The following is a 24,255-nucleotide window of genomic DNA, read 5'->3' on the forward strand; positions in this document are numbered from 1 at the left end:
AATCCTGTCAGAGAGATGATACAGAGACTGAGGGGTGGGGGGCAGAGTATATCATATCAAATACTTTTGCATATGTATAAAAGACCCTTTAGAGCACATACCTAGAAATGTATTTGAAGATGAGTATGAGTGTGTATTCATATGTACCAAATAAGGGCAAACTTTCTCAAAGTGGTTGTACCAGTTTTCCCTCACACTAGGAGTGCAGAGTTGCCATGCTCCTCACCTCTGCTAATAATCTATGCTGCTTGGCTTTGTCATTTTACCCAATCTGTCAGTTGTGAAATGATATCTCTTTGTGGTTTCATTTTGTATTTTCCTGATTGACATGGAATTAAGCAACTTTTCATGTTTTTAGGAACCATTTGTTGTAATCCAGGCAAACCTGACCCCACCTCTCACCCACCCGAGTATGGCAGGGGTTTTTGTGTGTGTGTGTGTGTGTGTGTGTGCGTGCGTGCGTGCGTGCGTGCGTGCGTGCGTGTGTGTGTGTGTGTACACCCTGGCTTTTTAAAAGAAAGACTCCACCCATTTCCATTCTCTCTTTCCTGCTGCTCCCTGAAGGGGTAGACGGGACTTTTCCTCTCTCTCCCTCTTCTCTTCTGCCCTCTCTCTGTGTCTCATTACCTCTTTTATCTTTCCTTCCTCTCTCCCTTTCCTTTTTAATAAAACTCTCACTTAAGCACTGTCTGCCTGGCATGTTTGTTGTCCCTTGCCTGTCATAGAATCTGTGCTTTATTATAACATCATGTATGTGTTCTTTCCTGTGAAACTGCCACCCAATATAATTTTGCAGGTTTTTCATGGGCTAGTATTTTCTTATTGACTCTTAGTCTTTTATGTTCCAGATGCTTTTGTCACAGTTGCATAAGTTACTGATCAACACTCTTCCTTTTTCATCCTGCAAATTTGTTCACCCAAGAAGTTCTGTGAGCACACTTGGAAAATGAAAGTCTCAGGCCCTCACTTCTGTTCTAGATATTGTAGTGACATACATGGCCTTGTGGGTGTGCACAAAGCAGGGCCTGGTACTGGAATAAGTCACATCACAGTACTGACTGCTGCTGACCCATGGTGCTTGCCTTTGCAGGTGGAACAGGAGGATTTTGTAATGGAAGGGCATGGCAAGACTCCACCTCCTGGAGAAGAAAGCAAACAGTGAGTCACACTTTATTAAAAGGGTCCTATTACAGATTCTCAGAAGCACTTGGTTCAGTGTGCTAAGGACAAGTTTGCTGTGCTGTGTATACGTCAGAGATACAGTAGGGCATACTGGTTGCTTTACTGATACATTACTTCTATTTATATACTAATTAGAGGGACAAGAAAGTTGGCTTTGTTGTTTTTCACACTTGGCTAATCAAAATTTATGTTATGCTTAAGCAAAGGCTTCAAGGCTCAAGATGTTCTAAATTGAACTAATTAAGTTTGGGTGTTTTCCAAACTATGAAATGGTTCTTCCTTTCCTTAGCAATGTCTTCATGAAGGAGGTTCAATTAATGGGTTGTCTGTGTACATGGTACTTCTGAATTCAATTCCAGTGATAATTGAAACTTCTGATCATTATTTAAATAACAGAGTTTTTATCTAATGGAACAAGGGCTTAAATACCATAACTTAGCCAACATTCTCAAGATTTCAGGATTTATCTCCTCCAACTTCTGAAAAGTTGACTGGCTTTAAACTTCAATTTAACACATTTGTTGCAGCTTTTTAGTGGTGGTGAATAGATTTTATTTTCTCTCGTCTGTCATAGGATTTAGAAAATTGTGTTTCAAAGCAGACTGGCTTATATGCCCTTTTAAAGAAAAAAAATACTGAAGATGGGCTTAAAGCACTGACATAACTCCAAGTTTTATTTACACAGTAGTTTCCTAAATTGAATGGGATGGTGATTCATAGGATTTACCAAAAATTTGTAAAGAAATACTCCTCTTCTTCATCTTTCTCCCTCTTTTTCTTTCTTCCTAGAAAATAGTTTATTTTGGTGTATCTTAAGAAAATGATTTTTCCTAAACCCTTAGGAATGAATTATGCAGAGTAGACTGTGCTGCCAGGAGGCCAGCCTCATCAAAGGAGAGTGCCTTGTCTTGTGTTTGTTGTGAATGGAAACTAGGAGATCTTCACAGCCGTTTAATTTGCTAAGCTGGCAGTTTTAAAAATAGCTCACAGTATAAATCCTAACTTTGCTCTGATCTGTCTAATGCACTTTCATTTTAGATGGGTTGATGGCATCCATCCCTTTTTAGGGAATTAGAATGCCAAACATCTATTTGGTCTCAGTGAAAGGCAGGAGAAGTACTGGAGATTTTCCCCTTGGCCCCCACCCACTCTCCAACCCCACCCCCCAATCTTGTCTTATAAAAATCACAATTCCACTTGTCAAGGGCTTTCTGTATTTCAAGGTACATGCTGTTATTACCTTTTTTTTTTTAATTTAAAGATTTACTTATGGGTGTTTTGTCTGCATGTATGTCCATGACCACATGCAAGCTTGATTCCCATGGCCACCAGAAGAAGGCATCAGCTCCCTTGGAACTGAAATTACAAATGGTTGTGAGCTGCTTTGGGAATGCTGGGAATCAGACTTTGGTCCTCTGGAAAAGCAATCAGGTCTTTTTACCATGGAGCCATCTCTTCAGTCCCAGTGCACAGAGATCAGCCATGTCAGTATAACTCAGAGTTTAAGATTTGGTCCCAAATCTTGCTTATTTTAAGGTGCTTATAGTATTATTCTGTCCATTCTTTTGTTATCCTTGAACAGTGCTCCTGAAAAGGACTGTGGTTTACACAAAGACAGAAGTCAAGGTCAAAGTCTCATGAGTAATAGGAAGTTGGGGAAAACAATGAAAGAGCTTTAAGAATATTTCCTAGATACCAATAAAAGTTCTGCTCTTTAGAGGGCACCCATTTCCTAAACAAACCTATCTTTATCTTCAGAGGCCTTCTCTGGTTACACCTTTGATGAGTTGGCTTCCTCCAAAGCTCAGGAATCCAGGGGGGAGCAGCAGATTCTTCACATGTATGTGTTCTGCTTTTAGAGTTTCATAAATTTGAGTCTTATGTGATCTTTACCATTCTCTAGAAGCCCCCTAAACCCTGAGGTTTTGTTTTGGCACTAAGGATGGAATTAAGGGTCTTGCAATTTGTTAGGTGAGCACTAAAGTATAGTCCCAGCCTTCATTTGTTTGCTTTTGTTGATTCATTCATTAGTTGATTCATTCATTCTGGGTCTACTCTGTTACCCTATATTGAAATAATTAAGCAGAAATGTATCTTCTCTTTCTGAATATCTGTTTATCCTCTGTGAGAGTAAATAAAGTTTTTATCTATTTGGTTTTTTTTTTTTTTTTTTTTTTTTTTTTTTTTTGTGGTTTCTGTGTCATATCCCCTCTTATACCCCAGTGGTACCGGTGATTGGACCCAGGTAAATGCTCTACCACTATAATCAATACTCAGCTCCTAGACAGAGTGTAACTTAACATTTTTCCAGATTTGTTTGTAAATTGCTCCCAAAATTGGTCATTTATTGGTAAAAACAGGCTGTATAAATACTGTTACTTATGGAAGGAGGGCAGATGAAGCACAAAGGTTATAAAATTTACTTAAGGTCACAGAGAAAATTCTTGTAAGGCTAAACTTATTTTGTTAGCTGGCCTATTTTTTCTTTGTTTCCCATTTGATTTATTGACCACAACAATTACTCTACACAGCATTATATTCTATTTTATTAACAGGAAGACTTAGGTTTCTGTGCACTCTGTTAAGAATAGTGGACTCTGGTGCTGGGATTATAGTTTAGTGGTAGGTTGCTTGCCTCTTATGTGAAAGGCCCTGGGTTTGAGTTCCCCAGGGCTACAAGAATTAAAAAAAAAAAAGGACTTTGAATGTAATGACTCATGCCTATAATCCCAACTCTTAGCAGATGGAGGCAGGAGAACCATTCAAGGTTACCTTCAGCTACATGGTAAGATCTAGGCGAGCCTGGGTTACTTGAAATCTTGTCTCAAAACAACAACAACAACAAAAACACCCCAAACATCTGTATACAAAGAAAAAAATAGTCTTCTGATATTTAGAAATTACTGTACTAAACTACTATTAGCTTATTATTAAATATTTATAAAATATTATTATTGTATATTTATAAGCACATAAATATTTAGATTAATAGACACTTTTTATATATTATTCTGATATACTACTTTTTAAAAGAGTTGGTTGACTTTTATTTATGTATTTGTCTGCATGTTTGTATGCCACATGTCTGGATATCTAGTAGCCAGAAGAGAACATCAGATTCTCCAGAGCCAGAGTTAGAAGTGGTTATGAGCTACCTGATGTAGGTGCTAGGAATCAAGCTTCAGTCCTTAGAAAAGCAGCGAGTATTCTTACCCACTGAGCCATCTTTCCATCCCTTTTTAGTGTTGAATGGAGTTTTGTTATTAGTATGTCAAGTATCTTTTTTTTTTCTTTTTTTCTTTTTTTTTTTTTTTTTTTTTTTTTTTTTTTTTTTTTGAGGCTATCCACTTTAAGAGAGTTACTATAGCAAATCAGATAAGCCAAGTTTCTTGCCTTAATTACTACATCTACATCACACAGCTTTAATTACATAATGTGTTTAATGGGTGAGTAAAAATAAAAGCCATGGGGGCTGGAGAGATAGCTCAGTGGCTAAGAGCACTGGCTGCTCTTTCAGAGGTCCTGAGTTCAAGTCCTAGGAATGACATGGTGGCTCACAACCATCTATAGTGGGATCAGATGCCCTCTTCTGGCATAAAGTTGTACATGCATATAGATAAATTTTAAAAAGATAAAAGTTATGATGTTTTCTTTTGTTTGTTTGTTTTTTTGAGACAGGGCTTTTCTGTGTGGCCCTGGCTGTCCTGAAACTCACTCTTGTAGGCCATGCTGGCCTCAAACTTAGGATCCTGTCTCTGCTGGGATCAAAAATCTTGCATGATGACTTTAAAATACAGCATGAGCAGACTGTTCATATATTGTGCTGTATCATGTGTAGTAGTTACTTTTCCTACTGCTGTGATGGAGTACCTGGCAAAAGAAGCTTAAGGATAGAAGGGTTTATTTAGGCTCATAGTTTGAGGGAATCCATTATGGTGTGTGATGGTAGAGTATGAGGCAGCTGGTCACATTGTGGCACATTCAGTAAGCAGAAAGATGAATGTCAGTACTCATGTTGTGACTTGTTTTCATTTTCATTTAGTGTAAGACTCTGGCCCATGGGATAACACTACCCACACTCAGCATGGGTTTTCCCTCAGTTTAAACATCTCTGGAAGCACATTCACTACACTCAAAAGTGTGTCTCCTAAGGTAATGATAAATCCAGTCAAGTTGATGAAGCTTCATCATTCCATGCTCAGTCTCAAGCGTGAAAATGGAGAAAAAAAAACTTTTGCTGTGGTGTTCCTTGTTTTATATCTGGCCACTCTATTTAACACTGTGTCCTTTTGTTTTCTTTGGATTGTTTCTTTTTAGCCTACAGTACTAAGGATTGACCCTAGGACCTCATACATGCTAGCTGTGCACTCTGTCACCAAACCTGGTTTTGCAGTAGTCTTTTTACTTTTTAAATTCTGAGGCAAGGGTTCACTAAATTGCATGGGCCTGTCTTGAACTCACTTTGTAGCCTAGAATGACCTTGAATTTGTGATCCTCCTGCCTCAGGCTCTGTAGTTGCTTCAGTCACAGGTCTGTGTAGACCCTGCAACACTGATTTTTAGAATTACTGTTTTGATGGTTGTTTAAAAGCCGTGAACACCTCTGTAGCATCTCCTAAATACAGGAACAATGAAAATATTCTCAAATCACAAAATTTACAGTTAAGTCATCTTCAAATGCTAAACTTGTTAGTTGGTCATAAGGAGTTCTTTTTTATTTTTATTTGTTTGTTTGGTTTTGCTTGTTTATTTTGGTGACAAGGGCACACTATGTAACCCTGGCTGGCGTGGAACTCAGAGAGATCTATCTGCCTCTGCTCAGGCTGTTAACAGATAGCTTTTAAAATTTTTTTATTTATTATCATCTTATATGTATGTGTGTTTGCTTACAGAAGAATCATGTATGCATATGCATCATGTGTGTGCCTGATACCTGCAGAAGACAGAAGAGATCATCAGCTCCCACCAAAACTGGAGTTATTGGCAGTTGTAAACAATTGTATGGGTGCTGGGAACTGAACCCAAGTTCTCTAGCAACAAGTGCTCTTAACCTCTTAACTAATTCTCCAGTCCCCATAGGGAGGATTTGGTTGTGTTTGTTTGTTTGTTTGTTTTAATTTCATCTTTGTTTGTTTGCTTGCTTGCCTGCTTGCGAAAGGGTCTTACTGTGTCTGGCTGACCTGGAACAAACTATGCAGACTAGCCTGGCTTCCAACTCAGAACGATCTGCCTGCCTCTCTGCCTCCCAAGGGATGGGATTAAAGGCATACCACCAAGCCAGGCCTATTTTGTGTATTGTATGACCAGGTTTTCTCAAATGTGTCTGACTCTCCCTTCCCCTCCTTGCCCTCACTCTTTTCCCCTTCTTTGAGCTATTAGAATATGAGAATGTTGAAATTAATATGTTAAGAAATACTAAGTTGAGGGACTGGAGAGTTAAGCACAGCTGTTAAGAGCACTGACTGCTCTTCCAGAGGTCCTGGGTTCAATTTCCAGCACCCACATGGAGGATCACAACTGTCTGTGACTCTAGTTCCATGAGACCTGTCACCCTCACAAACAGACATGCAGGCAAAACACCAATGCACATGAAATAAAATAAATTAAAAAAAAAAAAGAAATACTAAGTTGAACTCTCTGTAAACTTAGTAATCACCCTGGAAGCTGGACAGCAAGAGAGTACTGTGCTTTTTTTTAAATATAATCTTTTCAGATTTGTGGGAAAGAGAAATTATGAATTTTGTTTTCAAGTTAATTGGTATTTTTTTAAGTGCCATAGTGGTTTAATAAATATACTCATGAAAGTTTTGCTTTTAAATTTTTGAGTGAAACCATCAATACTTTCTGTGGGAAATTTTTTTGTTTTTGTTTTTGTTTTTTTGAGACAGGGTTTCTCTATAGGTTTGGAGACTGTCCTAGAACTCTCTTTGAAGACCAGGCTGGCCTTGAACTCACAGAGATCCGCCTGCCTCTGCCTCCCAACTGCTGGGACTAAAGTTGTGCGCCATCACCGCCCAGCCCTGTGGGAAACTTTCTGATGCTAATAAATTTTCCAATTTGCTTAAAAGAATTACTTCTCAGAAAAATGTCTTTTTGTCTCTCAATAATGAATAAGCTCTTGATTCTGTTTTGTAAGTTTCTCCTTGGATACTTCTGAGACTGGTCTCCTCTTGTAAGTGAGGAGGCTTGTAAGTGAGTAAGGTAGGGTGGCTCACAAAGTTCATAGAGAATTGGGATTAATTTATTAGAATTCTTATTTTAATTTGCTTTTTTGAGACAAGGTCTCACCATATAGTCAGGCTAGCCTCAAACACGTATAGCTGGATCCTCCTGCTTCTGCCTCTCAAGTACTAGGATTAAAGGAATGCACCAAGCTGGGTAGTACATGTTTTTAATTATTACATGTGGTGGATACCCACTTCTGTCCTCAGCACTTTTCTTGAATTCCTCTCCCCACCAGGAATCTATAGATATGTAGGGATGCAAGGAAGGTATAGCCTGAGGTATAGTCCAGAGGCCCAGTTCAGTGAGGCTTTTTGCTAGACCCCCAGCTCTGTAAGCTCAGATGGAGATTTTGGTTGCCTTGGTCTCAACTTAAGAAGTACCAGGGGGCTAAAAGCACCAATAAATACATGCTGAATGGATGAAGATGGCCCTAAATTCCCACCTCTGTTCCACACATATATTTGAATATCTGAAATGGGAAGTTGTCAAGAATCCTAACATATTCTAAGTTTTTTTGTTTTTGTTTTTTTGAGACAGGGTTTCTCTGTAGCTTTGATCTGTCCTGGAACTTGATCTATATACCAGGCTGGCCTCAAACTCACAGAAATCTGCTTGCCTCTGTGTTTGCTTCCCGAGTGCTGGAATTAAAGGTGTCTGCCTCCCAAGGGCCAGGATTGAAGGTGTGCACCATTTTCACCCTGGTATTTGACATCTAGAGTTTTCTTGACTATCCCAGCAGATAGCTTAGCTCATTGCTGCTCTTCTTTAAGTGTTCCTACTGTTAAGCCCATTGTTGCTTATTGTTTACTCTGCAGAAAATGTCTTTCTTTTTTGAAGGTATTGTTTCCTTATTTCTTGATTTCTAGTGGCCTCTGTCAGATACTTCTAGCCTGCCCACAGATTTGCACTGCTGTTTAAGGATCTGTGCTGCCCCTTGCACAGCTGGTCCACCTCCCAGTGCCTCTGCTCAGGCAAAACCATGATGCTTTCTTGCCAATAAGAAGTCAGGTTTATAAAGATGCTTATAATTAGTTTAAATAATTGGGTTAAAAAGTGAAATGCTTACTTTAAAATTGGTATATTTATGGGTACAATGTGATGTTTTGATATATGTATAATTATGTAATGATCAAATCATGGTAATTAAGATACTTGTCAGCTTAAACATTTATTTATTTTATTGTTGTGAAGAGACTATTAAATATCATTTCTTTTAGATATTTGAAACATAAAGGACAAGATTTAACAGTGTTAAAAATGACAAGACTCTATGTTTTTATGGTGTGCATACAAATGAATATTTATTTCAGTTGAGGAAATAAACCAAACAGTGGCAACTTACTTAAAAGTTGACAAACTGTGGGCTTCTTAGTATACTCATATAATCCCAGTTCTTGATACTTTAAGATCAAAGGATTGTGAATTTGGGCTAGCCTAGGCTTCATAGCAAGACTGACTCAAAACAAAACCAAAAAAGTTGATAAATACCACAATGTGAGTATGAAGATACTTCCATGGAGATTTTTATGTGGCACCATGGAAATAGAGGAAAGTATTAGAATTTAACTTTTGAGATTTGGATCTGAAGAATTTGAGGGATTTTTTTTAGAGGGGGATCCAGTCATTGAAGAGATGGTCCAGCAGTTAAAAACATTTGCTGCTGCTCTTCCAGAGGAACCAGGTTTGATTCCTAGTAACCACTTGGCAGCCCAAAACTGTTCCTAACTCCAACTACAGGAGATATGACACCTTTTCATGGCTTCTGAGGGCACCAAGAACAGACAAGGTACACAGACATACATGCAAGAACAACACCCATAACACACAATGTTTTAAAATGTACATACAATTTTTAATTTTTTTTTAAATTAATGTTTGGGCTAGGGAGATAGCTTAGCCAGTAAAGCAGTACTTGGGGATCTGAGTTATGTTCCCATAATCCAGGTATAAAATGCTGGTTTTGGTAGTCTGTCCTTGTAATCTTAGCACTATTGATTGAGGTGGAGCAGGTGGATACCTGGGCTCACTGACTAACCAGACTAGCCTATGTGGTAAATTCTAGGCCAGAAAGAGAATTGATTGCGTCTATTGCTAAGATGCATTTGCAGCTCCAGAATTGGTAGTTGTGGAGTTGTTTAGAAAAGTTTTTCCTGACAAATGAGGTGATGTGAGCTTGGTTTATTTTTTAGTGATTTATTTTTTTATTTTATGTGCATTGGTGTTTTGTCAGATCCATTACACAGAAGGGATGGGACTGGAGAGATGGCTCAGTGGTTAAGAGCACTTGTTGCTCTTATAGACTTAAGATTGGTACCCATTTTGGGCAACTTATAACTGTTGTATATGCCTTAAGCTCCACTCTGGGGGGATCCAGTGCCCACTTTTGGCCTCTTTGAACAACCATACAAATGTGTGTATAGACATACACAATAATAATAAAGCTGGTGCATACCTTTAATCCCAGCACTTGGGAAGTAGAGACTGGAAAATCTGAGTGTGAGGCCAGCTTGAGCTGCATACTAAGTTACAGGACAGCCAGAGCTATACAGAGACCCTTTCTCAAAGAAAAAAAGAAGAAGAAAGAGAAAAAGTAAGGAATGTGGGATGGTAGTGGTACACATTTAATCCCAGCACTTGGGAAGCAGAGGCGGGAAATTAAAAAAAAAAAGGAAAGAATAATAAAATAAGCCTCTTTAAAATTTTAATTCATAAATGCAATACAGTATAATAGAAGCATTCTAATTTCTAACAGTGATCTGTAGATTATTGTATTGAAGTTGTATTGGGTATTCCTAGGTAGTTTGGGGTACTGTTTCTGCCTTCTCACTATAGACCATAGAAACAAAAATCAAAGTTACTTTTTTTTTTTTTTTCATCCTTAGTTGCATTATCTGAAAGTACTGAAGTTAGTAATATTTAGAAAAGCCTTTGCTTTTGCCTCTTCAGTTTCTCTACCTGGCAAAATGGCAAACCTCTTCCTTTGGGACTTATTTTAAGGGATTGGAGTCATAGTTAAATTAGAATAGCATCTATCTACCATATGCAAAGTTCCATCTCCAGCATCTAGTACAACTGAACTTGGTGGCTTGCCTCTAACTCCAGCACTCAGGAGACATGTAGGAAGCTCAGGCTCAGCCACTCAGTCAGTTTGACCAGGCCTGGGATAAAAGAAGAAAAATTGAGTGAAGAGTGAAGGAGAAGAAAGAGGAAGGAAGAGAAAAAAAAAGGAAAATTCAGTCTTTTTCTCAAGACAGGGTTTCTCTGTGTAGACTTAGCTATCCTGGAACTCTCTGTAGACCAGGCTAGCCTTGAACTCAGATATTTGTCTGCCTCTGCTTCCTCAGTGCTGTGATAAAGGTGTGCATCACCATTGTCCTTAGTTCAGAATTTTAAATCTCACCTCTGCTGTGAAATTTTTTCTTTCATTTTCATTATGACACTTGGATTTTGTAGTGTTAGGGATTGAAATCAGGGCCTCATACACATTAGGCCACTGTTTGATCCTACTTTTTCCAGATGATAATAATTTTACAGCTCCTGGACCTGGTTCTGAGCAAAATACCTGCTACTCAAGGAGTGACTTTCAAGTCCAGAGCCCAGAGCCTGCCTTTCTGTATGGTTTTAGCTTTATGTGTGTTGAGGGGTGAGATGGGGGAGAAAGATACATTTAACTTTGTTTAAATATTGTACAATGTATGCATGTTGTGAAGCATATGCAATACTGTAAATGTGTAATTTTTATGTTTTGTGTAACAGAAGAAAATTAATGTAATGTAAAATAAAACAGTAAAAATATTTTTCCAAAAAAGAAAAATACCAGATGTAATTAATGTAATCAAGACAATGGTTTGTCAGTATCAAACAGAGACTAGGCCTAGCACTTGGGACTTGGAAGGCAGAGGCAGGCAGATCTCCAGCCAGGTCTACAGTGTGAGTTCCAGGACAGCCAGGGCTACACAGTGAAATCCTGTCTCAAAACAAAACAAAACAAACAACAACAGACTATAAATCAGTGGAATAAATAATGAGAGTCCGGGAATAAGCCTTGGTGTTTATGGGCAATTAGTTTGACAAAGATGCAAGAATAAATTTATAATGTAATTCCAAAAATAATAATGAGAAAATGGAGTATCTTTTTTGTTTGTTATTTTTTGTTTTTGGTTTTCCTGACAGGATTTCTCTGTGTAACAGCCCTGGCTGTCCTGAACTCACTCTAAATCAGGCTGGCCTTGAACTCACAGAGATCCACCTGACTCTGCCTCCTGAGTGCTGGGATTAAAGGCACTCACCACCATGGCCTGGTGAAAATGGACTGTCTTTATGCAATGTATGAGTTTTAAACCACACATGCAACATTTCTCAAAAATGGTTTATGGGCTTAAGCTTAAATTCTACAATTTCGAGATATTCCACTATAAAACACAAGACTGAATTTGAATTGAGAAGTTTTATTTTGTTAGTATAATGTTTTGTTAATTCTCTGTACATTCTATTTTGTTTACTTGTTTGTTTGAGACAGCCTCACTATGTTGCCCAGCTGGACTGAAACTCAACTCTGCCTGCCTCTACTTCCTACTCCTGGGATTAAAGGTGTGCAGCACCATGCCCAGCTAATACATTGTGTTTTGATCACATTCATTTCCAATCCTTCCCCTAACTCCTCCTAGATCCTACCATCTGTTGTTTGTGCTACCTATAAATTCATGTATATTAAACATCAATTGGAGCATGGTTAACCTGTGAGGGATCATATCGCTAAAGAAAACTGATTTTCTCCCTTCCCTAATACCATCAACTCTCAGTAGCTCCTTGGCTAGGGATGGAGACTTATGGCCCCTTACCCCTCCATGCTAGAATGTTGACTGACTTGATTTTGTGTAGGATACCCTAGCTGATAGAAGTTCAAAAGTATATTGATTTGTCATAGCCAGAAAACTATTTTCCCCTGGTCCTTCCCAACCTTTCTGCCTCTTAAAACCTTTTTACTCCCTCTCCCAAGATTTTCTTTGAGCTTCAGGGAGAGGCTGTATTGTGTAGACATCCTATCTATGGCTGAAAACTATAGACACATATTCTTTGCACTTTGACCAGGTATAAGTTTCCACATTAAATGCTACCACTGCATAAATAAGTTTCCTTAATGAGGGATGAGAACTGCACTATGAGAATAAATACAGGTCTTTAGAAGCAATTTGATACCATGTCATTTTAGCAAACTGATAATAGTAGGTTAACCCCTTAGAGCCTATGGTCTGTCTCCTCAGTCATGAGTTCTTGATCAGTTTACTGTATCAGGTATGTGTTTCCTCTCATGGAGTTCCAGGCCTTAAATCCAATCAGAAAATGGTTACTTATTACATAAATTGGCATATCTTGCCAGTCTGATCCTTATTGTAGCTTGCAGGATTCATAGCTGGTTAAGACTGTTGATGACCTTCCTTCCACAGTTCCCTTACATAGCACAGTCCAATACTATGAAAGCTATCCTGTTAGTATCAACTTGATTTCTTCATGTCCTGTGACCAAAGTGTGTGGTGTCTTGAGCAATAGAGTCTTGCCATAAAGACCTTGTGGCCAATGAGCGATAGCAATACCTTTTATTGCTTTAGGGATCCCCAGGATAACCCTGGCCAGCACTTCAGGGGAAAGATGGCTCATTTAGAGCTAGATATTTTTTGTTTGTTTGCTTTTTGAGACAGGGTTTTTCTGTGTAGCCCTGGCTGCCCTGAAACTTGCTCTGGAGTCCAGGCTGGCCTCAAACTGAGAGATTCACCTGCCTCTGCCTCCTGACTGCTAGGATTAAAGATATGTACCAACAGCAGTACTAGACTTTTTATTTGGCAGTCTATGGCATTATCCTCATTGTAGGGTAGTTCTAATTTTACACACACACACACACACACACACACACACACACAGAGTCCACTTATGAAACAGTAAGTTTCCATATGGGTTTTTCTTTCTTGTTTTAGATTTATTTTTATTTTTTGTATATGAGCGATTACATGCATGTATGTATGTGCACCATGCATTTACTTAATTCCTTCAGAGGCTGGGAAAGGGTGTCAGATCCTTTTGAACTTGAGTTACAAACAATTGTGAGCTGGAAACTGAAGCCAGGTCTTCTGCCAGAGCAGGCAGTGCTCTAAACCACTCAATCTCTTCAGGCCTATGGCTTTTTCAGATATCCCTAGTGTTAGTTATCATTTCCTCTGCCTTACCTTCCCACCCCTCCCTCACTTAACCCTTCTTCCCATCATTCCCTTTCACATGTGTTCTACTGTCCCTTCCCTCTTAAGATCTTCCTTTCTCTCTTCAGAGGTCCCTTTCTAGTTTCTTGGCTTCTACAGGTACTCTAGGTTAGACATGCAAATCTAAAGATTTGACACTGAGAAGATTGAGCCCAGGATCTCAAGCATGCTAAGCAAATGCTTTGCCAATGACCTATGTACCCTCCCTAGAAGTCCTAGTTTTGGATAGGCTGACTGGCTTGACTTTAATGGTCATAGATACATTTTTATTTCTCTCTTCTGCAAGTATGTTCCATAGGTAATAGTTTTTGAACCCAGGGTATTATGTATGGTAGGCCCTAGCTTTTTAAAATTCTTACTATGTTACTTTATACATGTGGGTGTTTTGCTTCCATGTACATCTGGGTACCACGTGCATGGTTGGTGCCTGTGGAAGCCAGAAGAGGTTGTAGGAGCATTTGGAACTGGAGTTACAAATGGTAGTAAGCTGTCATATGGGTGCTAGGAATCAAACCTAGGTACTCTGGAAGATCAGCAACTATTCTTAACTGCTGAGCCATTTCTTCAGCCCCAAGCCCTAGCTCCTTAAAACTGTGGATTGTGAGCCTATATGGGATTGTATAACTGAATTCAAGGGTTGCAAAAATAGTGGGCAGCAGTACAATGTTGCTAGATGCACAGTGACTAAAAATTGATTGAAAAATCAAAAGCATAATTAGTCTGAAGAGTTTGCAGCAGTGCTCACCTGTGTTGCATTGTGGAACGTCACTGTGCCCTTGCTTCTGAACATACAGTACATGCACTTTGGCCTGTGCATGCTTTCACACAGTGCAGTGCCAGCAGATGCTGCCCGAACACCTTAGCCCAGACTCAAGATTATTGTATGTTCTGGTTGCAGTGTTTTTCATTTTATACAAACTGTTCTACTCTTAAAGGAACATAATAATTTAATTATGGAAAACAAAGACTTAATATATTTTCCTGTTATTGTTCTTCAGCATTAAGTATAAATTGGTGTATCTCTGGATTGTATATACTATTGTATTAGAATGTTAGATTTTATAGATTGCTGTTTAAATTGTGGTTGATAATATGTATCTTTGGATGAATTTTTACTTTGGATTAGGAGAAAATTCTAAGAATTTTTGAAGTGGCCCCAAATATCTTTCTGCCATTTTGTACTATGTATTTATGTATAGTGATGTTCTCAGAGTTGATGATTGTAAAATCAAAGTATGGATCAGCTCTGAAAATGGTAGTGATTCCCCATGCCCTGCAGCCAGGATTTATCTCGTGTAAAAATAAGCACATCTACTCATCAATGTGAGTGTTTGTTTTGGTCTTTAATAATGGTGATATTACAAATATACCACAGAGTTGTTTAAGGTATTTTCATGATTTATATGCAAATATTTTATTTGCATACCTATTTTATTTCTTGTGTGTGTTCACGTGTGTGCCAGTGCATGTGAGGGCAGAGGTCACCCTCTGGTGCTCAGTGCTTTTTTTCCCAGGGATGATTGAATTCGATTCCTTAGGCTTGCATGGCAAATACTTTACTGACAGAGCTCTCTTCACAGCCCACTTTTGAGTTTTTGAGAGAGTCTCATGTAACTCAGGTTGGCCTCAAATTCAGGTTGGCCTGAGGCTGGCCTTGAACTCCTGAATGTTGGGATTATAGATGTTCACCACCACTGGGTTTTATGAATATATCTATAGACCTGGTTTGTATTGGTCAGGTGAAGAAAGGTTATTAGTGGGAAAAGTATAAGAAGCTTTGTGTAGTCTTGAATAAAACAGGAAATAGTTTTAAACATCTGTACAATAAATACTGTGCTTCGGAGAAGAGAGAGCAGAATAAAAATTTTCAAACATCACAAATTGAAACAAGGAAGCTGTGTAGTCTGCCTCCACACATTTTCACATATGTGTGCTCCACATAAGGTTTCCATAACTCATCTGGAAGGTATTGGAATGATAAAAATAGATTAATGTTCAGAATTTCCAGCCTAGGAGTTTCCTGCTTTTGCCTGCTTTTCAGCTGTCAGTTCAGGGTTGGCCCTTTCTTGGTGCAGTGCAATTGAAGCTGTTTCTCCAGAGTATCAGGGCAGCCACATAGATGGGGCAGTGGCCTCTGCTGCCCCAAGAAGCTCCTTGCCTGTCCTTTCCTAAGTGGAAAATCAGAAGGAGACAGTGTAAAGGCCTAGAAAGCCAGAAAAACAAACATGTAGGGCTTAGACAGAATTAGCAGGTTCTTCTGCAAAGAAAACCTGCACAGCCTTCAGAGTCCTTGGTTCTCCACTGACCTGTTCATTTGGGAAAAGCACCTTAGCCAGCCTACTATCTCTTCATGTCCTTAAAGAATCCTTAAAGCTGGGCAGTGGTGGCACACACCTTTAATCCCAGCACTCAGGAGGCAGAAGCGGGCAGATCTCTGTAAGTCCAGGCCAACCTGGTCTATAGAGCTAGTTCCAGGATAGCTAAGGCTACACAAAGAAACCCTGTCTCTAAAAACTGGAAGAAAAAAAAAGTAAAAGAATCCTGAAAATCCAGGGCTACACAGTGAAACCCTGTCTTGAAAAACAAACAAATAAAAGAATCCTTAAAATAGAATTCATGTGGATTTCTGGAGTTCTGTGGCATCCATTCCCCTAAATTACTTACATTTGTTTGTAACCTTCTGTTTAGCCCAGCCCTTCTGAACAGACCTCCAGGTAATTTGCTTGATAGATTGATTCATTCATTCAGCTGCAGTTTGGAGTTCAGTGTGACACCTCACTGAAGATGAGGAAAATGGTGGTGTTTGCCCATAGACAGTTGACAGTTATATAGGGAAAGACCAACATTAAGCAGTGTTTGTCATAAAACTAAACAACTCTGAAGTAGTTAAGTGTGTCCTAGGAGTGCCAGGATCGGACTTGGAGACTCAAGATGCTTGCTTTGCATAGTGACTGACTTTTTGAGAACAAGTCACATTGCATCTCTGACTGATCCAGAACTTGCTATGTAGAGCAGGATCCACCTGCCTTTGCACTGGGATTAGTGACATGCACCACCACTCCTGGCCTGTGACTAACTTGACCAGGATAAAGTGAATAGAGTCACTAAGAGAAGGAAACCAGGGACAGGAGAGATAGCTCAGTAGTTAGAAGCACTGTCTACTTTTGCAGAGGACCTGGTTCACTTCCCAGCACCCATATGGTAGCTCACAACTGTCTGTAACTCCAGTTCCAGGGATCTGGCACCCTCACATTCAGGCAAAACACCAAAATAAATTAAAGGCACATAAAAATAAATCAAAAAGAGGGAAGGGGGAGGGAGGAGAGATACACCAAGGTACCATTCGAGGCCCAGGGAGACAAGGTTGGGTTTTCTAGGCAGAAGTCAAGATGTCCCTGAGGAGGAGGGACTGGGGCTGCAAGGAAGTTAAGTAGGCTTTAATTGAGTGCCTAGACTCAGAGCTACTTTCTGGGGGTGGGGATGGGGAATATTAAAGATGACTCAGTGCTGCCCAGCCTGGAGGGATCCGCTTATGAAACTCTAGCTTAATTTTCACTTAGGTTTGGGTGAGAGGCTACTGAGTGCTGTACTCACAAAATAGGTACCAGGTTTAAGGGCAGAAAGCAGCCCCTGTTCTGTCCCTGTTGAGCTATGTGGTTTGAGGTGCTGCTTATTAACCTCTTTGAATTACCACTCAGTTTGAGTGGTTCCGGTAACTTTCCGGCTTTTTGTGTATTTCAGAGGTAGCTAGAAATCGGTTGTGTCCTATGTTTCATTTTAATCAAAAAACTAAATTACCTTTTTGTTTAGGTAAATCTTTGTTTAAGCCCCCTTTTAAAGAGCAGTTTGCCAGTCTGTTCTTGCCCAAACATCTAGAGAATAACTAGCAAGGGAGCCAAGATCAGATCCAGGATCTGCAAGCATCGTTAGCAACTGAGCATATTTCTATAAACCAATAAAGGTTTTTCTATTTTGTTCATCTGTTACCCTTATGGTGTTGCCACTTTCACATGCAGTATCTGTAGGCGGGAGTATAAGATAACAGCATTGCACAAATGAAAGCCAGTGGAAAAAAGGCTGCTTTCCCTTTAAGGCAGCTTCAACTCCAGCTCCCTCCCCCTTTCCTGATTGACAACCCTACCCGAAGTCACGTGATCCGCCTCTATTTGAAGGTCACAAAAAGCTGCTTCCTTTAGAGACAGAGGGGGAGAGAGAGAGCAGGAGGGAGTGTGAGTGAGAGAGTTAGTTCAAGCCAAAATGGCCGACAGAGTCTCTGCTGGTTTCTGAATATTTAAAATACAAAATACAGATAGACAAAAAGAATTCGTTTTTTGGATCTTTTTTCATTTCTGTTTCTACCTTGTATGCCTCAATTTGCTGGATTTAAGCACTGCTGCACTTTATGAGGTTGGTAAATATTTTCAATTTTTAAAAACCAATTGATTTATATGGATCGTGTCTAACCGTTTTCACTAGTGGTGTTGCAAATCGACATTTCTCTAGCATGGAGACTGGCTTCAGACATTTCGCGAATCTGTAAATCAGACCCGTGATGTACTTTTGGTTCAGCATTTTAGAAATGGAAAAGACCTGATAAAATATTTAAATTTTGAAGTGATTTAATTGCACTTTTAGTTTATATGTAGCTTTTCATCATTTCTATCATGCAAATAGACAAAGCTGTGAGTAATTGGAATTTATATTTAGGAAGAGGTTTTTTTTAAAAAAAAAACACAAACCTTACCCTCCCCCCCCTAAATCTGCTGCAAAAATTTGCATAAATATAAATGGGTTTGCATTCTTTCGGCTGCTAAGGCCGACAAAGGATCGGGAGGACTAGCCCTAGAATGGGAAAGCTCACCCCCCCCTCCCCCCCGATCGGCTATGCTTCTTGGAGATGTGTAGAGCCTAAAGTGAGACCAGATACATTTTAAAATAGGTCCAGGGGGTGACTGGATACACAAGGTTTGGGTTTATAGACTGCCCTGCTTGAAAAGCAAGCAGAATGTGGCTCACCCTCTCCTCTGCGCGCGCTCCTTTGCACTGGGTCCCAGTGTGTGTTCTCAACTGTTCAGCCAGATGCGCTTTTATTTTGATCGTGGCTTCAACCAAATGGTGGGGACTGTCTTGTAAACACGATTGTTTCAAAGATATAAATGGCTCTTTACTCCATTTAGGAATTGTTTCTGTACCAGTTCTCAGTGTATGTATATTGGTTTCCATTTCACATGAAATAAAATATTTTGTTTTAATGTTAGATTTTCAACGTCAATTGGGTGTGATGTGTGTCTTTTCAGACATGTACTTGTTGTAAAATGGTCATTTAGGATCATATCAATGAGTGTCTTGATTTTGTTAGTAACCTTGAAAGTGAGGTGCCTCAAGTTAAATTCCATTACTCCTAATGCAGGATTCTAGAAGCTTGAGCAGGCTGGAAAGAAAGCTGAAAACTTGCTTTCTCTGGGACACCTCCCCCTATCATTGTGAGAGTGTGATGTAATGCCTCTCGATCTGCTGTGCTGAAAGGGCTGTAGTTTGTGATGTGGCGGGCAAATTACCTCCACCCCTGACAAAATCCCTCCCTCTTCCCCCCAGCACATCCTTGGCTCTGAGAAGCCTTGCTTTCTTGCCTCTTCTCTCCTAATTTGTGTTCTCTTGATTAGAGCTGTGGCATATTGGCAAGAGAAAGATACTGTTCTTCTAAATCTGCTACACAGTTTAGAAAAGACATTTTAAATATGCAGATGGTTGAATTGTCATATCCCATCACTTGGATTAAAGCTACTTAAAAGCTAAATGGAATAATTTTGATCAGAAGGGAGCAGAGTTTTTTTTGGTTTTGGTTGTGTCCTTTTTAATGAATCTAATTATGAGATGCTAACCAGCTGGACCTTCAAGTGTTAAAAAAATAAAATGGGGGGACTGCTGGACCATTTTGAAAATTTGATAGTGTGGAAGAGGGTGTGTAGTGCTTTCAAAAGCTTTTTATTCACTATTAAAATGGGTTTGCCTCTTGTGCTTTTCAGCACAGTCTTGTGTTTCTTTGGGCCAATTGTGTGTAGATGAAGGGACTTTTGACGATAATTTAACAAAAAGACTTTCCATTTGAATATGTAAGGATAATTAGTCTTCTGTCTCAGAAGAACCATCATTTTACTATTTTTTTAAAGTAATGTTGTTGTTATATTAGTAATGGTTCTAAGCAGGGAAGCGCCGGAAGTGCTAAAGGCATCCGTGTAGATTCTATGGTGATATAAAGTCAGCTTTTGTGTGAGAGGGATTGGAAACATTACATTAAAGAGGGAGACACGTTTGACTCTGAATTATCTTTACAGTTTGGATTAATAGAAATTACCTCAGTGATAGCAAGGATTGCATTGTCCTGAGTCTGAGGAGAATTAGAGCTGGTTTTTGTTGTTGTTTTCTCTGAAAATGAAAGTGATTATTTGGAGCTTCACTTGTTGGGTGATTCATTTTACTCCCGTTTCCTAAGTTGTCGCTGAAGATGAGAGAGAAAAAAGACTCAGCTTTCCATGTTTTGCCTCCAGCTTGTGTTTGTGGACTGTAAACATGTGAATGGCAGGGTTATTCCGCTTTTAGAGAGGAACCAGAGCAGTGCCTATCTACTGGGCAGAAAGGAGAATGGTACTAAGCACATTAGCGGAATGCCATCAGAGTCACTGGCATGTTTTTAGAAATCCTCTTTGCCAGAGACAGTGAGAAGTGAGATGAACAAGCACTGGTCTCATGAATGGTAAGCATGATGGCTCTGCGGAGGTTTTGAAGCTCAGCTGCCATTTTGGGTCTAAGTTCCTGTAGAGCCAATTCTTATTCTTACCAGAATGATGATGATTCCGAGCAAGTAAAAATGAGCAGCACATCTAGTATGCAGACAATAGTATTTAACTGTCTTGTTTAAGGTATGAATTATTGGCTAAAAACTCTAAAGATGTAGTTGGTGCTACAAGGAACATAACCCAGCTGTATTAGAATTTGAATGTTGTGGCTTTATGTTTTAAAATGATACAGTATATGGTATATGGAGAGAGCAAACATAATCTGCAGCCCCCAATTCTCTTTTCCTTATGCTACTTGTGACTTAGAGCTGTAAGTCATTATATTGCCAGTCTCTCAGAAAGATGGTTCACCACTGAACCGTCATCCCAGCACTTGATAATATTATCAGAGGTTTCTCTGGCCTTCCATCTGGTCTGCACAAAGCATTGGCATCGTTGATAGATGGTACAAACATAACACTGCTGCTTGGCTCTGAGTGGCCTCTTGTTATTTGCTGTCACTGCTAGGGCAGTCCTTTAAAAAGAAACTTCTGAAAATTGAAGTAGAGACTTCTTCAACTCTTGGACTTTACCAGACTGAAATGTGAGTGGCTCAGGACTTACAGAACAGGCTGAGCAGTAACATGACTGCAAAGTTGAGGGAAATTTATATAAGAGTTTAATTTGTTCTGGTTAAGTGATGTGGTGAATATAGAATATACTTGGTCCATCTCCACCAATAAGGTTATTAAACACATCTTGACTTGGTTATGTATGTGCAGCATTCAGAGCAAGTACGTGACTACAGAAGTCACTGAAAGCCTTTATTTAGAGAACTCAAATAATTGTCCCTTTGTTAATTTTTAGTCATCATTTTGATATTAAACTTTAAGTAGAACTTGCTATTTCAAGATGGGGGTCTTTGAGCATTGCCTAGAGAGGTAACATCATATGCTAATTGTTTCCCAGTGTAGTATTGTTCCTGTATTTATCCTAATCCCCCTTGTCTCACCTGCCTCTTATGATTAAGACCACAGAGTGGCTGGCCTAAAGAGGGATTTAACCCCTGAGGGTTAAATACGACCTTCCTTCCTTTATATATTTCTTCAGTAATCATTCATTATATACTGAGGTACATGCTAAGAGAATCTATGAATTTCAACACACCATTCACCCTGAACATCCAGCCTCTTGGTTCCCGTGGAAATACTCAGTATCAGTAGACTATAGTGACTAATAGCCTTAGGTTGTGTGTAGTATAAAATTCTGTAATTTCCTTTACTGATAATATGGGCATGAATGGTAACTTTTGTCCCTGGTAGTTCTATAGCAGTGGTTCTCAACCTTCCTAATGCTTTGAACCTCAAATTGTGATGACCTCCAACTATAAAAATATTTTTGTTCCTACCTCAACTACAATTTTGCTACTGTTGGTGAATTATATGTAAATATCTGTATTTTCTATTGGTCCTAGGTGACACTTGTGAAATGGTCATTTGACCCCCAAGGGGTTTCAACCCACAGGTTAAGAAGCCCTGTTCTTTGAATTTAAGGTTTATCATGATCATTCCAATTTGTTTTCTGTCTGCAATAGCTCTCTAACATTTTGAGAACCCGAGACCCTTTGTGACCTCTGTTGCTTTCCTAGTTACTTTGAAACATCCCTTTTACTTGTTAAATTCCCATTATCCTTACACATGGTGAAATTATATACTACTTGTGTATGGAACACTCTTTACACAAAATAACCTTTTCCAGAATAATAAGTAGAGACATTCCCTCCGCACTATTCTGTTCCCAAGGTCTAGACCAAGAGGAAGTGCTCATGATTATTTGAGTGCAAGACGTAAGGGCTCGTGTTTATGATTTCAGTACCCCAGGGGTAAGGCAGGAGGGTTACAAGTTCAGAGGCAGCTGAAACTTCTTAGGTAGACTCTGGTTTGGTTTGTGTTTGTTTGTTGTTTTAATTATTTGAGTTTGACCTAATTAGGATCTGAGTGTACCTTCTCCTGTATAAACACGGGGAGAAGCAGTTGTTATGAAGTACAGGAAAATGCTGTGTGACATCAGATACCAAATCTTGTAATTTTTTACCTTCACAGAATCTGGCTTAGTTGAGAAGCCAGAAAGGTTTTGTTTGTTTGTTTGTTTGTTTGTTTGTTTGGCTATCTTTCAGCCATAGCCTCCACAGTGTGAGAATTACAGGTGTGAGATACCATGCCCCCAAATAGACCAAGAAGGCTCTTATGGCCTGCTGAAGGCTTGTATTCTTTCTTGTGGCCACCAGGGTCATTGAGCTTGTTCAGGGTGTGGACAAGGTCAAGAATGGGCTGGAGCCTTTTCTTTTTAATAAAGTCTCTTAAGGTAATGTTATTTGTGTTTTATTGATTGGTTGCATTTATATATTTAGAGACAGGGTCTCACCGTGTACCTCTGGCTGACCTAGAACTTGAATTCAGATCTGCCTTCCTCTTCAAGATTGCTGGGATACAGGTATGTGCCATCATACCTGACTAATGCAGTCTCCATACTCCTTTTCTTCCAGCGTATATCTTCCTGACTACTTTTTATATGTTCAGTTTGAATTATTATTAGGGTTGACAAGACAAAGGAGAATATAGAATACAGTATTTCAGCCGGGCGGTGGTGGCACACGCCTTTAATCCCAGTGTTCCAGAGGCAGAGGCAGGTGTATCTCTGTGAGTTTGAGGCCAGCTTGGTCTACAACAGCTAGTTCCAGGACAGCTTCCACAGAGAAACCCTGTCTCAAAAAAAAAAAAAAAAAAAAAAAAAAAAAAAGATAGAATACAGTATTGCATCTCATTTTTAATTTTCTGAGCCCATACATGTAAATTATGTTTATCAAATTATATATTAAAAGATATGTTAAATACAGGTCAATTGTCCACTATACCAAAAAAAAAAACAAAAAAACAAAAAACTGTTCAGTTTATACAAATAACATAGAAATGTCTTTCACTCTTTGGTCTTGGATTTTTTTAAAACAAGAGAATATTAATGTCTGTTTTAATCATTAATACAGTAATAATACAACAAACTAGTGAGTACATGCCAAGTATTAAATATTAGCATCATAGAATGCATGGGATAAGCAATTGCTTTCTGATTGATTTGATGCCTGCCAGGGGAAGAATTCATATCTGATCCTGTAAACTTGGTCAAAAGAATGTGGTTGGGGAGGTCATAGCCACTGCTGTTGCTTGCTGAATGGACATGATAAGCCTATCAAACTGCCTTCTGACTGTCCTTATTCTCATAGATGAGTACTGCTGTCAGCTCTGGTAGGGAAGCTGCCTTTACGCAGTGGTCTGTAGTGACTACAGAAACTCATAACAGGTCAGTCTTGAGAGGACATGACTATTGATTGAATGTAGAGACATAAATAGGACATCTATAGCTCTCTCTCTCTCTAAAGTGTAGGGAGCATCTTGGAAAGGGGGGCAAAAGAGTATAAGTAGGAGCAAGCTGGCCTTATGGCTGGCTGCCTGTTGAACTCACAGAGTGTATGAACATATGAATACCCACACCAGATTGGATCAGAGGACATCCAGACATGGAATAGGGAAAGGCTTTTGGGAGCCCCCCCTCCCTGAAGACTTATGTGCATGCACATACATAATCAGTGTACATATGTGCACATGTGTGAGTGTGTATGTGTGTGGGGGGGGGGTTAACCACTGGTAATCTGCCCATACTCCTGTAAACAAACCCTCACACTTGCTCCTGTGAGCAATCCAAATCCAATCCATTGAGTCTCAAAGTAGAACAACCTGTGAAAGTAGATGGAGAGATGGTTGGGAA

General features: G+C 39.3%; 1 protein-coding gene across 4 annotated transcripts in view; it reads left to right on the forward strand.

Annotated features, from left to right (window-relative positions):
* The window catches only part of Tnrc6b (trinucleotide repeat containing adaptor 6B), a 213,842-nt gene that overhangs the window by 69,957 nt on the left and 119,630 nt on the right, over positions 1 to 24,255 (forward strand). For 2 of the 4 annotated variants that reach the window (XM_051189425.1, XM_051189418.1), the window contains one exon: positions 1,091 to 1,158. The exons of 1 other annotated variant lie outside the window; for it this stretch is intronic. In XM_051189425.1, the coding sequence (XP_051045382.1) occupies positions 1,091 to 1,158 (68 nt within the window). Of the gene's footprint in view, positions 1 to 1,090; positions 1,159 to 17,838; positions 18,065 to 24,255 lie in introns of those variants that run through there. One more of the 4 variants, XM_051189420.1, reaches the window with a different exon arrangement.

Source organism: Phodopus roborovskii, unplaced genomic scaffold (genome assembly GCF_943737965.1).
Source record: "Phodopus roborovskii unplaced genomic scaffold, PHOROB, whole genome shotgun sequence".
Lineage (NCBI taxonomy): Eukaryota > Metazoa > Chordata > Mammalia > Rodentia > Cricetidae > Phodopus > Phodopus roborovskii.